The 15,044-nt window shown below is 40.3% G+C and overlaps 1 protein-coding gene across 3 annotated transcripts in view; it reads right to left on the bottom strand.

Moving 5' to 3' along the window:
- The window catches only part of ATP6V1H (ATPase H+ transporting V1 subunit H), a 52,631-nt gene that overhangs the window by 37,326 nt on the left and 261 nt on the right, over positions 1 to 15,044 (bottom strand). For 2 of the 3 annotated variants that reach the window (XM_087753351.1, XM_087753343.1), the window contains exons 2-4: positions 13,545 to 13,671; positions 5,680 to 5,782; positions 4,139 to 4,228 (exon numbers count right to left, since the gene is read on the bottom strand). In XM_087753351.1, coding sequence (XP_087609477.1) covers positions 4,139 to 4,228; positions 5,680 to 5,782; positions 13,545 to 13,648 — 297 coding nt within the window. In that variant the 5' untranslated portion in view covers positions 13,649 to 13,671. Of the gene's footprint in view, positions 1 to 4,138; positions 4,229 to 5,679; positions 5,783 to 13,544; positions 13,672 to 15,044 lie in introns of those variants that run through there. The other variant, XM_087753359.1, reaches the window with a different exon arrangement.

The following is a 15,044-nucleotide window of genomic DNA, read 5'->3' as shown; positions in this document are numbered from 1 at the left end:
CCCCATTGAAGTCAAGCTATTGCAACGGAAGTATACAACTCCTATCAAGGAAGGCAATACTGTTTGAAACACTGTAATTGGGAAACTCACATGAGAACAGTGTCTCAGTCTCCATCACCCAATGAATTTAATTTTCAAACTCCCCTAGCTGAAGGCCTTTCCTCCACCAATTCAGCACCCTATTATTAACTCTATGGACCAAGAATCAGCTAGGCAAGCCTGCTCGTTGGAATACAATCCATTAAGCACAAGATGACCTGAATGTATCCATGATCCAAACACTGGCATCTTACTAAGCATCAGAGTCGCAACCAATCCTTCATTGAAAGTATCAAAGTTACTGTACCACATGGGCTGCAAATTGCTGTCCTGGTCACTGACTGGGGAAGGTCAGGTGTCACTAGTTACCTGACAGTCATAACCCTTACAGTGATTAATGTTCTATATGGCATGTGTCAAAAAGCACTCAAAAATCATCTCAAAATTTGTTGTTCAACCTATGAATTAAAAAACCAAGTAAGATCTCAGGAACACAGCGCCTTGGTGGAGAGCCTCCACTCTGTGAGGGGTAGCTTGATGAAAAATGGCAGTTCAATCAAATAAATCACTGTTAGCATCTACACTTGTGCTACACAGAGTCTAGCTAAAAAGATCAAAAATAACTAGATCAATGAGTTCAGTTTACAACATAACTGAAGAGGAGACAGACAGGTCTGGAAGCAGAAAAGCTGAAATAACTTCAACATGCTGTCAGTCAGAAAACTAGTCTGGTTTGCTGTTAAGGCGCAGGGTAAAGAGAGGAATGAAGGAGTGGAGAACTGCCTACGGCCCTGAAATATGTAGTGCTGCACCTTCCTAGGCAGCTACTGACTACACTGATAAAATGGAAATCCTGAAGCTCTCACCTCAACAGTTGAATAATTTAGCATCTGTCATTTCTGAAGAAGCATAATGAAGCTCACTTGGGTGGTACTGCTACCTGCACCAAATACAGTGCAGGTTCTTAAAGGTTTCACATGTAGCAGCCTGTGCAGTGTGACGGGGTCACTAATCTGGAGAAATTGTTCCAAATATTTATCGTATGAATAGAATAAGAAATGTTTCCTCAGAGATTCCAGTATGCTAACACTCCAGAAATAAGCAGCAGGGTGATATTCTTATAAGGCAATCACCACATTAATTTTGCTTCTGGCAGCCTCCAAAGGAAATCTTTCTTAGAACAATGTTCAAACCCGCACATAGAACTGCTGGAACAATCCTAGACACACAGGTAGGCTTCTGCTGTGCTCAAAACACACATCATTTTTACAACCTCAGAAGAAAAGCATAGAAAGATAATAGAAGAACCACAGACAGTCATTATCAACAAAGACAAAAGCTGGATACTGTTACCTACAATAGTTTCTAGAAGTTTCAGCTATCAAAGGTAGCTTTCGAATACTATTTGTTTATCTCATGAAACTGCAGTGAACATCCTTGCTCAAAACAATTTTACTGAAAGAGTCAGTAGCACCGTGACAGGCCATGTCCTTGAACAATTTCTCGCTTAAGATCTTTGCATGTACTGAATTAAGACTACTTGGGTAAAGACAGGAGACTTCATGTCCACTATTGTGGATTCTTCTGTCCATGCAGTCTGCAGAGACCCTGCACTAAACTCATAGTCACAGCCAATATGCTGCTTTCTGACAAGAATCTTATGTAAGGCCATAAGGCATCACTGACAGCATGTTCTACCATCTGAACATGACCAAAAGAAAATAGAAATCCTGTTTCAGCCTTGCCTAGTGGAGGCATGGAAGGTTAGGAAGCCCTGGGATGATGCCGTGCAGATGCCTGTACACAAGCCCTCTTTGTCAGCAGCAAGACATCCCCGAATAATGAAGTCACACACAGCATTCCAAAAGCCAGTGCAGCCTTTCAGACACTGGAGCAGAATTTCTAAAGTGAAGAAGGCATCCAATGTCAAACAAAAGCAAATATATACTGTGCACCAACATCTCTATTCTCCTGTACCACTATAAAGCCTGGACAATTTAAAAGTCATTATGTTTAACATTAATAATTCCACATATGTCACTTCTGTGGCAGGGTAAGGCCTTGAACACAGAAATGTCAGTGCATGACCATAAAGTCAAGAAAACATGTTCATCTAGACACATATGACAGAACCAGTACGGCAAATAAGAGATTACTCAAAACTACTTTCTGTCACCACCTAGAACTAATGCAATTGTTCAAGAGTGGGCCAGTGAAAGCCTTTACCTGTGGGGTATTAATTCCACAGCACAGGAGATGATAGCGGCTATCACATATCGCAGCTATAGGCTATGTGCTAATGTCAAAGCACGTAAGCAAAACAAGACCTACTAACACTCATAAAAGTTCCAAAGAAGGGCAAATGAAAAGATTATTCCTGTGTCCACTGACACGTTTCACACAGAAAACCAGACCCATTCCTCACGAAAGTAGCCATAATAGAGTTCTTGCACACTAAGATAAAGTTTGTCATCAAATGCATAAACCAAAACAAGGTACTCCTAACTCAGTGTCCTAATCAACAAATGACACTGAGGGTCCCTTTTGTCTTCTCTGCTTCTTGATGTTTGTGTCACACTTGAGAAAAAGTAAATCTAAAGATTTGTCAGAGTGACAAATCTGCAGATGGGCACGAAGATGGCCATGATTAGGGTCTAGAGCACAAGTCTTATGAGGAGCAGCTGAGGGAGCTGGGATTGTTTAGTCTGGAGAAAAGGAGGCTCAGGGGAGACCTTACCGCTCTCTACAACTACCTGAAAGGAGGTTGTAGCGAGGTGGGGGTCAGTCTCTTCTCCCAAGTAACAAATGACAGGACGAGAGGAAATGGCCTCAAGTTGCACCAGGGGAGGTTTAGGTTAGATATTAGGAAAAACTACTTCCCTGAAAGGGTAGTCAGGCACTGGAACAGGCTGCCCAGGGAAGTGGTTGAGTCTCCATCCCTGGAGGTATTTAAAAGACTGGTAGATGTGGTGCTTGAGAACATGGTTTAGTGGTGGACTTGTCAGTGCTAGGTTAATGGGCTTGATAACCTTAAACATCTTTTCCAACCTAAAGAATTCTATTATTCTATGAATAAACTGCCACCACCAGCTATTATTCTAGCAGTCAGGGCACTCACTCAGGGCTCTAATGTGCAGACAGGCACCTGAAAGAACACAATAATCCCCATGTTATATGTACTGTGGAGAGGTTCACACTTTTCAACTTGCCTGTTGACAATACTGAATATTCAGAGCTGGAATTAGAACTCACATGGTTCACCTCCTATGGCAATTCCCTAAACCATTAAGTTACCCCTAGACACATTTCACTGTAACCTTGTATTAAATATAACATAAAACAGCAAAAGAGAAACTGTCAAACAGCCAGATGTTCTATGTGAATACCAGGAGAAAACCTTGCACAACTCAACCCATCTTGTGACATCATCACTCCAACCACTTTCTCGTAGTCTACCAGAGAGCAAACAAATGCAAAAGCAGGATTATCTGATTGAATAAAGTCTCCTCTTGATTTGCCCAGGTCAGCACAGCAGTCCTGACACCAAATTTAATAGCCTACTCTTACAAGTCACTGTATCCCTTAGCTACACGGAGCTACATATTTCATTGAATCAGAAGTTCCTGTTTTATAATTAAACCATGGAGAATTTCAGAACATATTGTCCTAAACAGTCTAACTTATATTGGAAACCTGAAGCTGCAGAAACTACACCTTCTTAGAGAGGGTGGCCAAATTAACACCTTCGTAGGAAAAGCTTCAACAACTTCAAGTTAGAAGTCATATCCTATCTACACAACAGGAAAGGGCTGAGGTCACAAATCATCCCTTAACATCCAAGTTTTCCATCAAACATGGTTGAGAGCCAACAGACAAGCATACAGGTATGTGTTATTTCCAGAATATGAACATTTATATACAAGACTAAGTTACCCATATAACTTTAGTCCTAACATTTAACTTCTGAAGACAAGGTCTGATAATTTAAAAGAATATTTTTAATACAGTATGACAAAGACCTGAAGAGACCTGAATTAGGTAAAGAAAACATTCAAGCATGCATTTAAAGACTTAAAAATAAGACAGGTTATTGACCTACTTGCAGCATATCATCAACCATAGTCAGAATGTACTGAACCGTCTGTTCCTTGGAGATATGAGTCATCAAGTTTATAAATGTTTTAGCACACTAGAAAAATAAGAGACATTAAAATTAATATTAGCAATTATCGTCATTCCTTTTGATAATATAAAACAGGACCTTATTAATTCACAGTTAAGTCTTACATAAGCATTGAGCATCCCAACATCTTATTCAATTGCAATAAGAGATTAATACATTTGACATTATATTACAAAGAAAATTTTCTGTCACATTGATCGTTACCTTTTACAAATTGTTTTATGGCTTTCAAATGAAATAACAAGTACTCACTAGTGAAAGTCAGCAAGCTGCTTTGTTGAAAGACTGATGAAAAAATCTCCATCAGCGCCTTTTTTTATGGCAGTGAGGAGAAGAATCAAGTAAACTGACAAAACGGCAACAAACTTAGACGCAGTATAAGACAGTTTCAGCAACTTGAATGGAGGGGGGAAGACAGGTCATTCCTACTTGTTCACCTCCTATACCTTGTAGACAAATCTTTATTCATATTTGAGCTGTTTTCTGCCTCCTGAACAACTCAACTCTACAGTTTCAGGAACAGATATAATAGGCTGGAAAAGTCACAACACTACTTTTCACACTTCCTCCTTCCCCTTCACCACATTCAACTAAAACTGAAAGAAAAATGGAACTCCGAACTGCTACACTGTTATTATATAGCGGCATATAATGTGGACCATATATGCTTTTGTCGCTATGCAAATTATGGTCTATTACATAGTAGTCACACAATACAACTGGGGGAGTGGGAGGGGGGTGGAACAGAACAACCTAAAATTAAAGTAGAAAAACAGGCTGGAAAGTTTTGTGCCTTGAGTGCGTCTCCTACTCTTCGCCCTGCCTCACCCAATCTGCTTGATGTCCGACATTGTCTGGTAGAACCTCAGGCTTCAGGGCTGAGATTCTACTGCTTGAAACATCATTAAAGTGTCTTTGGGCATCTTGCCTAGACTCCACAAGCCAAAGAGCATGGGTCACCTAGCAGTCTTATATCAGCTCTGTCCAATGCAGACACCTCATATCTTACAGTGCCTAAAATGACACCTGTGTTTAAACAACGGAAACCACCTTAGTAGTCAGTGGGCTCTACTGCTGGAACTACATCATCATTGTTCAGCTAGCTAAGCAGAAATCTCACTGGCAGTAGCTCTCATCAATAAACTACAAGGAAAAAAGCTCAAAAAAAAGTGACTCAAGTACAAGTGTGCATGATTAAGTAAACTGGGATGAGGAAAGACTTGAGCTGGCTTGTCCCACAACAGAGTCAGTCAGATGACATTTAATAATTATTTAATAGGTTTTTAAAAGGATGTCCAACCTATACCTAGAAAAAAAAAAGAATCATAATAGCAAGTTTTATATCTCTTCCATAACATCTTAACTGTGTACAGCCAACAATAAAATAAGAGTTAGTATGAAAATTTCCTTCCATTCTCCTCCCCAAAAGTTAGATTATTAAAAGAAAGGAAAGTTACTTGATTGCCTTCTGTTTGCAACAACTCCTGTTTTTCTTCTGGATTTCTTTTCTGTTCAAATCTTTGAATAAATTCACAGTCTTCACCTGAAATCATCTGCCCTCTGAAAAGCAAGATATGAAACCATAAGGAACACGAACAGTTTACATGGCAAGACTTGGGTAGCAGGTGGGCTGCAGGGGCAGCTTCTATGAGAAGACAGCAGAAGCGGCCCCCATGTTGGACAGAACCAGTTCCAGACAGCTCCAGGACAGACCTGCCACTGGCCAAAGCTGAGCCACTCAATGACAGTGGTAACACCTCTGTGATAACATATTTAAGAAGGGGTAAAAACTGCTGTGCAACAGCAGCCAGGAGAGAGGAGTGAGAATGTGTGAGAGAAACAACCCTGCAGACCCCAAGGTCAGTGAAGAAGGAGGGGGAGGAGGTGCTCCAGGCACTGGAGCAGAGATTCCCCTGCAGCCCACGGTGAAGGCTATGGTGAGGCAGGCTGTCCCCCTGCAGTACATGGAGGTCCCCAGTGGAACAGATATCCACCTGCAGCCCATGGAGGACCCCATGCCGGAGCAGGTAGGCATGCCTTGAAGGAAGCTGCAGCCCATGGAAAGCCCTGCAGGCTCCTGGCAGGAGCTGTGACCCCGTGGGGAGGAGCCCAAACTGGAGCAGGTTTTCTTGCAGAACCTGTGACCTCATGGGGGGACCTATACTGCAGCAGTCCATTCCTGAAGGACTGTATCCCATGGGAAAGGACCCATGCTGGTGCAGTTCATGAAGCACCGTAACCTGTAGGCAGAACCCCGTGCTGGAGCAGGAAAAGAGCATGAGAAGGAAGGAGTAGCAGAAAAAGTGTTATGAACTGACCACAACCCCTGCACCGCTCAGGGTGAGGATATAGAGAAGTCAGGAGTGAAGCTGAGCCTGGGAAGAAGGGAGGGGTGGGGGGAAAGTAGTTTTTAGGTTTGTTCTTATTTATCATTATCTTACTCTGTTTAATTGGCAATAAATTAATTTAATTTCCCCAAGTAGAGTCTGTTTTGCCCACGATGGTAATTGGTGAGTGATTTCCTTGTCATATTTCTTTCCCTGTCCTTTTGATGGAGGAGGAGTAATAGAGCAGCCTGGGGGGCGACTGGCAGCCAGCCAAGGTCAACCCACTAAACAAACCTTACTTTCTTCAACTTGATATCTCAACAGTATCGTTTTACCAATCCTATATCCCACAGTAAAATGTAAAGAGTTCCTTTCTGAAAAAGGTCTCATGTACAAAGAATTTGAAACTAATGACAAAATAATCTCTCCAAAGCCTTCCCTATGCATCGCTTCTGCTCAACAGCATTCGCTAAATAATTCTTAAACTTCCAGAGGCCGAACACAACAGTCAGTGGAAATAGTTGTAAGAACTGAAATACACACAGCTAGCACATTATGCCAAAATTATAATACATAACATGAATAATCCAACCTGAAATAAGTGCTGAAAAATAAAATGAATTGTTATTTAAGTTTGCCATAAGCACTGAAGAGAATTTTAAGGAGTACAGAGAACTTGGTTCCTAATGTATTTTTAGCTTTCACCAATTACACTATTTCAGCTTTTCCTGGTAGTTTAAAAACTGATATGCATGGAAGCTCATCCAAACACATAGCAATGGGGCTCGATATAGTAAACTGCTGCGGACACCTATAAGCTACCAGATCTCTACCTGATCTTCTCTTTAACTTAATATTGAAGGGGTTACTGCCATCATCAGTGCTATTTCAGAAAGCTGTTGACTCAGCTGAAGAGCTGGCAAAATGTTGGGTTTTTGTTACAATACAAAACTTACCATCACAAATAACAAACTTGTCAAAATAGGTACTCCTCAGGTAAGAAAACTAATTTTAAATCAAGTACTCCTGAAAATACCCAAGACTTTAATAGGTGACTACCGTTACTAGTTAACACCAGGAGTGCTTCAGGAAAGAAGAAAATTGTGCACATCGTCATCAATGTAAAAGTCACAGGGGATGAAAGCATTAGACATTGCTCCGTTTCAGTTATTTCCAAGACTCATCTCCTCTTACATTTCCACTGAGTCAAATGCCTCTTCCACTTTGCAAAGCTGTGTAGCACAGATTCTTTTAATCCATCTTTTCCACGTCCCGGGTCAGTTTCCAGATGTTCTATGACTAGAGGTTCCATTAAAATCCTTGTAAACTTACAGGAAATGTTTGCTTTTTTTTGTTTTTTAATTGGCTCACCTGGATTCTTGAAACACAGAAACATAAATAAGACCCACAATGTGTTCTTGTCTTCCCTCTTACTTAAATGGTTATGTCTTGAGAATGGCCTCATCACAGAGCCATCTTTTACCTATTTACTTTTCAAGCAAAGAACACAAGTAGTCCAGTGCCACATGCACCATACCTATATTCTAGCTGCTTTGCAAGAAATACCCTCACATGCACTCAGTAAAGGCACTAAGACTTACTAGATGGAAGATTCATAAAGCCAGTGGTAGTCTTCAACTAGTTTCTATTAAAACTTACCTAATTATAGACGAAAAAGTAATTAGCCAATGATGACCATGCTGCTACCACATGCCTTTTAGATTAACTTGTGTTCTTTCTTGCCTATTAAGGATGAATTTGAGCAGTTGTTGAAAGATAAGGACAATTCATTTCCGACAAATACTGGACTTAATGAGCCGTAACTAGAAGCCTCTCATGTTTCAATCAATGCTGGCCAAGACAGGGACTCGGGATGATATTGATATAAACAAGCAGCTCATCTGGTTACTTTATAAGAGTATTGCCATTTAGGAAGGACTTCAAAGATGACTTAAGGCGAACCCTTAGTTTTTAGCTTTAATGCTTGAAAAAGCCCCAGCCCAGGAAGAGAGATGCTTCTTTATAGCCAGGCTATTAGAAGTGGTTTGCCAACTGTCAAGGAAAAAAGCTTTCAAGCTTTTGCTTTGATCCTACATTAGACCACAGGAAAAAAAGAAAGAAAAAAAAAGAAAAAAAAGGTATGGGGATCGATGTTGCCTTGAGAGGAAAAGAAGTTAGGGTTTACTCTTTATTGCTTTGTAAGTGCCATTCAAAAAGACACTTTCCAACCCATACAAAACAGTTCAAGGGATTTGACAGCTTTGTAAACAAGTTGTTAATATTTTATCAGGGATCTCATACATCTGATTAATAGTTTCAGTAATTTCAAATGTATTCATTTCCATTCATCTAATTTTAAAATTGAAATAACTGATTATATAGTAAACCTTAGCAACCACTGGGAAAAAAAAAAAAAACCAAACACATGAAAAATGAAGAGCAGCCTCAGACAGCTGGTACCAGCTACCATGATGCTATTACCCCATTTTTCTCATCCTCTCTTCAGAGAGACAGGAATTTCCCAGCACCTTTAAGCAAACAATGCAAGTAACCAAAGCTTCCCTCCATCCCTCTTCCTAACAGCCACTTAATTTCTTATTTGCCAGTATGTGTCTACACAGTCTTTAGTCAACAAATAAAAGTCACTTTGACTGATCTTCAGCTGTCTGGGTATATCAGGTTTAGACCAGGAGTCCTGTAACCATGTTTTAAAGCTCTGTGCTGGAGACTCTAAGGCTGCCTTTGAGAGCACTAGCTACAGGAGAGTAAACTGAAGCTGTGTAAGATTTAGAGAGTAAGAATTTGTAAGACCACCATTTTTAAAATCTCTTGGTCTCTCAAGATGATTCAGAAACTTGTGATTTGTTCTTTTTATTATGCATTTCCTCCAGCAGCTCTTGTTCCTTTTTTTGTTTGATTTAACAAAAGTCTTTCTGTAGGTTAGGGTTTTTTTGGTTTGTTTTTTTAATCTTGGTGGGTTTTGTTGTGTTGTTTTTAAAAAAAAAACAACAAACAAAAACAAACCACAACTTTTGACTATATCTGCAGCAAATATGAAGCCATCATGTTAAGGCATAATTTCTGTTATCCAGTTATCTACAATACTTTGCATGTGCCTAAAGGACATTCATTTGATGCAACTGCTCAACAGTTTTGACGTTACAAAATTAAAAGAGCAAAACAGGCTGAAGGTACTCTATAAGACTGGACCAAACTTAAAAAAAAAAAAAAAAAAACCAACACACACACTATAAGTTAGGAAATTTCTATCTTTCTTCTAAAATAAGATTTTCTTTAAAGTCCAAGATATTTAACCCACTTTAGAAGGTTCCCCCACCCCCAGGAAACTAAAACAGATATTTTAACATCAGAACACACAAACATATAAGTACTTGAAGACACATGGGAAGCCAAGTACAAATTAGCCGTCAGGTACGTCACTTGATTAAATATGAAGTATTGTCAAATGCTGTATACCTAGAAAACCCAGAGTGCAGTAAGATGCAAGTTAAACTCTGAAGTGAGTTCACTTTCCCACAGAACTCATTTACTACCCTTAGAAAGCAAAACCAAACTTCCTTCAAGCAAGCTAACGCACCCTCCAAAGGCATGCTGACGCCCTCAGGCAAATGCTGAAAGCAACCACACAGTACACAACAGCAAATCTGTATTTTCAACTAGCAGAGCGCATTGACACTTTTAAACTGCTACAAGTCTCAAGATCCAAAGGCAAGAAAGTCTGTACAGAACTAATGGCCTCAATCACATTTCGTTTCCAGAAGGTAGGTAGACATACACATCACCTTCCACTGTTCCAAGTTTTGCTACTGTCTTCTCCCTCAGACACAGACCCTAGCTGGAATTCAACACAAAGAAAGCATAAATTTTAGCATTAAAAAAACCCAACCTTTTTCCGCAGCCTAATTTTGAAGTGAGCAGTGAACACAGTGGCAAACTGGTAATATGTACAGTTGTCATACCTAAATATTTCACTTTTGTGCCAACAATATACACAAAAAACATCAAAAGTCAGCAGTTGTGTGTTAGCATAGTTTGACATTTAGTTTACAGTTATAACCTTCAGAGATGGAATAAACAATATGCCAGTTAATCTTTACCTTGGAGTGACTCTACAAGAGAAGTCAGGCTACTAGTGTCTAACCGATTATTAGTAAGCCATTTTACTTTTGCACTTGAAGAACAGAGAGAGCAGAAAAGAACCTCAGAATGCCTTCGTGTGTGACCCAGACTCCAATGCTGTTGCAACTGACACAATCTTTAAAGCATCTTTATACACATACAACTGTCATAGCCAGATTTAAAAAAAAAACAATAAAATAAAAAACACACAAAACAAAACGCCTTCATCAGAATTTCTTGTGAAGTTCTTTGACTCCAACTATATAAATAGTATCTATAGTTTAAGGAACATTTATTATGTCATGCTTGAGTTGATGTGAAAACATCTGAAGACTTGAAGTACACCTCCATATATTTACATGCAAGCTTACCACACTAAATGCACAGACTGCCAGAACAGGACCTCAAAAGAAAGCAAGAGAAATGTCCTTCAAAATCACCAGCACCCCATCTTCCTTCTACTCTACAGACCAGAACAAACCACTCTGACCCGCCTCTAACAGATGCATCAGAAGCAAACAGTTTTCACTCATTAAGAATGTGCTTCATTCCAGAAATTAGTCAATATAGCTGCACTAACAACAAAAGGATTTCAACAAATCCTCAAAGACACCACCACGTCCAAACCTGCCCATTGTAAAAAGGACATGTCCAAAAACAGATATAGCATTATTTCCTCTTTAGAAGCACCAATAGTTCTGCTGATATTTTCCAGTAACTAATGACAAGCAAACTCCTCAGCCATGGAACTACAGTTATCTTCACAATGCTCCACAGTTTCTCTGTCACCACTTAAGTTCATCCTTGAAGCTACCTTAGCCAGACAGCCAGGCTGTTATCAGTAAATACAAGACACAAAGATTATGTTTATTTCAGAGCAATAATAAACAGGACACACCGTCATTGACAGACAGAGGGCACCAGGCATTGAACAGTCTCACAACAGGATCACAAACACTAGGCAGATGCACTACAGTAGCCTCCAAAACCTGGCTAACCCATCGAAGAGAGGCAATAACTAGTACATTCTTCTTTCATGGATTCCAGAACAAAACAAAGTCAAATCCTACATCTAGAATCTGAAAAAGAACCATCAACCCTGCCTCCTGGTCAAAAGAAGTTACACAGAAATTTGCTGACAGATAAATAAACAAAACTCCCCTATCCTTATTCAGCACCAGAGAACCCCAAGAATGAAGGCAAATTATAAATGGTAGACCACATAAAGCACAGTCAAGCAATTAATACTACATATGTATTCAAAATACAACTCCTTGCCGAACAGAACCATCCCCTATACTAACAAAGCAACAGATGAATCTCACCAGCCTTATAGTCTGAACCACTAGAGACACAGTGAAAAAGACTATCCTGTATTCACTTAGATTGACAGTGAACAATTGTACTCCCACTTTCATCCCGAATAACTACAAACTAGCTGTTCACTTGCCACTAGGACAGCACAGGAACCGCTGCCCAGGCTTCCCCAGGACATGCTTCCTATCAGATAAAGCAAAAGCCATTTAGATAGTTTAACAAATACTTGGTAGCTGCCACTGTCAAGTTACCACACCAACATCGTTCTTTCGCCTGCAAAGCCACTGTAATGTCACACTGTAAACTGAACAAGGAACTGATACATCTGAAAAAAAGGCCTAGAAAAAGGAAGTTTCCTCAGCAGATCAGTTCCTTAATCCAGTTTACCATGCAGATACACAATCACAAAGAGAAAAAGTAACACAACTGAATGAATGGAATAGGCAAGACTGAGCTACATAGCAGAGGGCAAAGTAGTCATTAATGAGATTCTACCACGTTAGCATTTCTCAGCTTGCATGTGTACAGTTTTGCAACCTTATTTTAATATATAGCATATATTTATGTATCACAGCTATCTGAAAAAAAACTATCTTTTGCAAAGCGGTGTAACGTTGATAATCACAAAGCATCATCAGCATGGCTTGTACCTCTAGAATCATCAAGATTTCTGCTACTTCAGTTACAAAGCAACGAACATTCAAGTTATTTGCTATTATACATGGACCCTCAAGAGATAATACTAATTTACACTTTGCCCATATTCTTCATAGGTACCTGTCATGAGGAATGCAGGGATGCAAGAATCCTGCATTTCACTTCAGAGTACAGAGGACTAGTAAAAGTCTTGTTTCTTCTCTCTGTTCCCTACCTCATGCACAAACCTATTTTCTTCAGCTTGTCCTTATATGCTCTCTGGACAATACTTCTCTTGCTACTCCCACTGCCACTATATACCTTCCAAAGTAAACTCTGAGCTTATCTGAAACGGCAGCACAGCTCTCCACACATTGAAGTATTTGTTTCAGCCTACTCCCCGATTTACTTTTTTCCAATTGCTCTCCAGCACTATTCTCCCTTTAGTTGAGGTACAGCTTATTTTCCTGGACTACCAGTCCAGTTTTGCTCGTACAATTTGTATTCACACAGAAGGCTCTTCAGCAATAGAGATAACATACCTACATATAAGAGAGCTCTTACTGTAAACTTTTCTTACATCAATACTCGCACAATAAGGATAAAATTGAGAATGGTGTTTGAATAAGGAGGAAAAAAAATGGACAGTTTTACCACGCATTTGTGCAAACTTACATTATTTGTTATTACCGCAATCAGTTCACAGAAGTAGAGTTCCCTTTCTAAGGTAATAAGTCATAAGCAAATTTTCCCCAACCGTTTCCATTTAATGTAGACTTTTTCCAACTATTTTCATGGGACCAAGACAGAATGTTCCTCACTGTAATCTCATGTTCCAATGTAACCGAGTCCAACACTTCAGAAGGGAGGAAAAAAAAAAATTGTGGAAAGTTTTTACTTACTGGAGATACGACTGCCAGTTTACTTTGTTTGCCCGAACTTCAGCAGCTTTAGCAGCAATGATGTTTGTTGGGACAGCAGCATCTACAGCACCTCGGATATCCATCTTAGCTGATAACTAAAACGTACCTAGAAATGCAAGTCAGATTGGAGACCTCTTATTAAAGTATTAAAAAGCAGAGTATCTGTCCAATATTTTATAGGAAAAAAAGGAAAACCTGTTTTCAGGTGTCCCATTCCCTAAAACTGCACTCAGTACTTTCTGAGAAATCAAAGTTTTATACAGCATCTAAAACGTGACTTCCCTGAAACAAACAAAAATAAGCCATACCTACACACTAAAGCGTAACCAATCACAAGCTTGCTAAAATCAAAGACCCATACCATTACTAAATAACTCCCAGTCTCGTAATTTTTCAAGCAAATTCAGTTATGTGACTAAAGACTACTTTTCTGCAATGCCCAAGTAGCCCTACAGATAACAGAAGCTGTCTTCCTTCCAAATCAGGACTGACGATAAAGTTTAAAATTCAGTGCACGCTTCCCTCCCACACACCATATATTAGGAGTGATTTTGTTCAGGTATTTGTCTAAGATTATCTAGACATTAGAAACACATGAACTACAACTTCAGAAAAGAAACACAAGTTATATAAGTTAAAAACCATGTTACATGGACCAACAAGAAAACTCAAAACATCACTGCCCAGAAAGCAAACTGAAAAATAAATACAAACAGAAGCTCCTCATCAGGACATGCTACATTACCATTGACAGTGACCTTCACCACTTCTCCTTTCTCCTGCCATTGTGGTTTAATCTCCACCTGAGTTTGATGCCAAAACAAGACGTGTGTTTGCAGAGGCTTAAGACCCAGATGGAGCAGGAATTCCTTACAACCTAAACTGCATCAGGCCTCTCCACCCAGCCTGTTTCTGGACTTTTCTGGCTCCCTTTACAGAAGCACTCAAGAGCAAACTGGCATGCTCTGCCCCATCCCTGACAAATATACCTCGTTTGTATGACTGAATGAAAGTATGATTCTAACAAAAGCAAAAAAAAGAGGAACTACCCTGAACAAACGAGCAGCAGAACTGTCCTCCCTTTGAAACTATTTCTGTGAGCAGACACCCACAAAGACGGCACCATTTACGATGTCCTTCAACGACCATCAAACGTTTCCTAGCTCTGACGTGACCCAGACTGAGCCATTTAAATAATCCTCGAGCCGCAGAGGAGGGCAGGGTCGGTAACGGCGGTTTCAGGAGTATGCAAGCTATACGGATAAGTCGAAGAAGCCGAGAGGCGCCTGGGGCAGAGGGGGAGGAAGGCACTTGGCCCCTGTCCTGCCACTCTCTGCACAGCCTCACCGATACGGCCGCCTCCTGAGGGGCCCGGGAGAGCCCAAACCCTCGGGGAAGCCGCGGCGCCAGCCGAAGCCCTTCGCACCGTCCCCAGGCCCGCCAGAGCCCCCGTGAGAGGCCGTGCGGCGGCACGCCGCC

This window comes from Nipponia nippon, unplaced genomic scaffold (assembly GCF_047370975.1).
Source record: "Nipponia nippon isolate SJK-2023a ecotype South Korea unplaced genomic scaffold, ASM4737097v1 scaffold_1, whole genome shotgun sequence".
Lineage (NCBI taxonomy): Eukaryota > Metazoa > Chordata > Aves > Pelecaniformes > Threskiornithidae > Nipponia > Nipponia nippon.
This window is presented reverse-complemented; position numbering and strand designations above follow the sequence as displayed.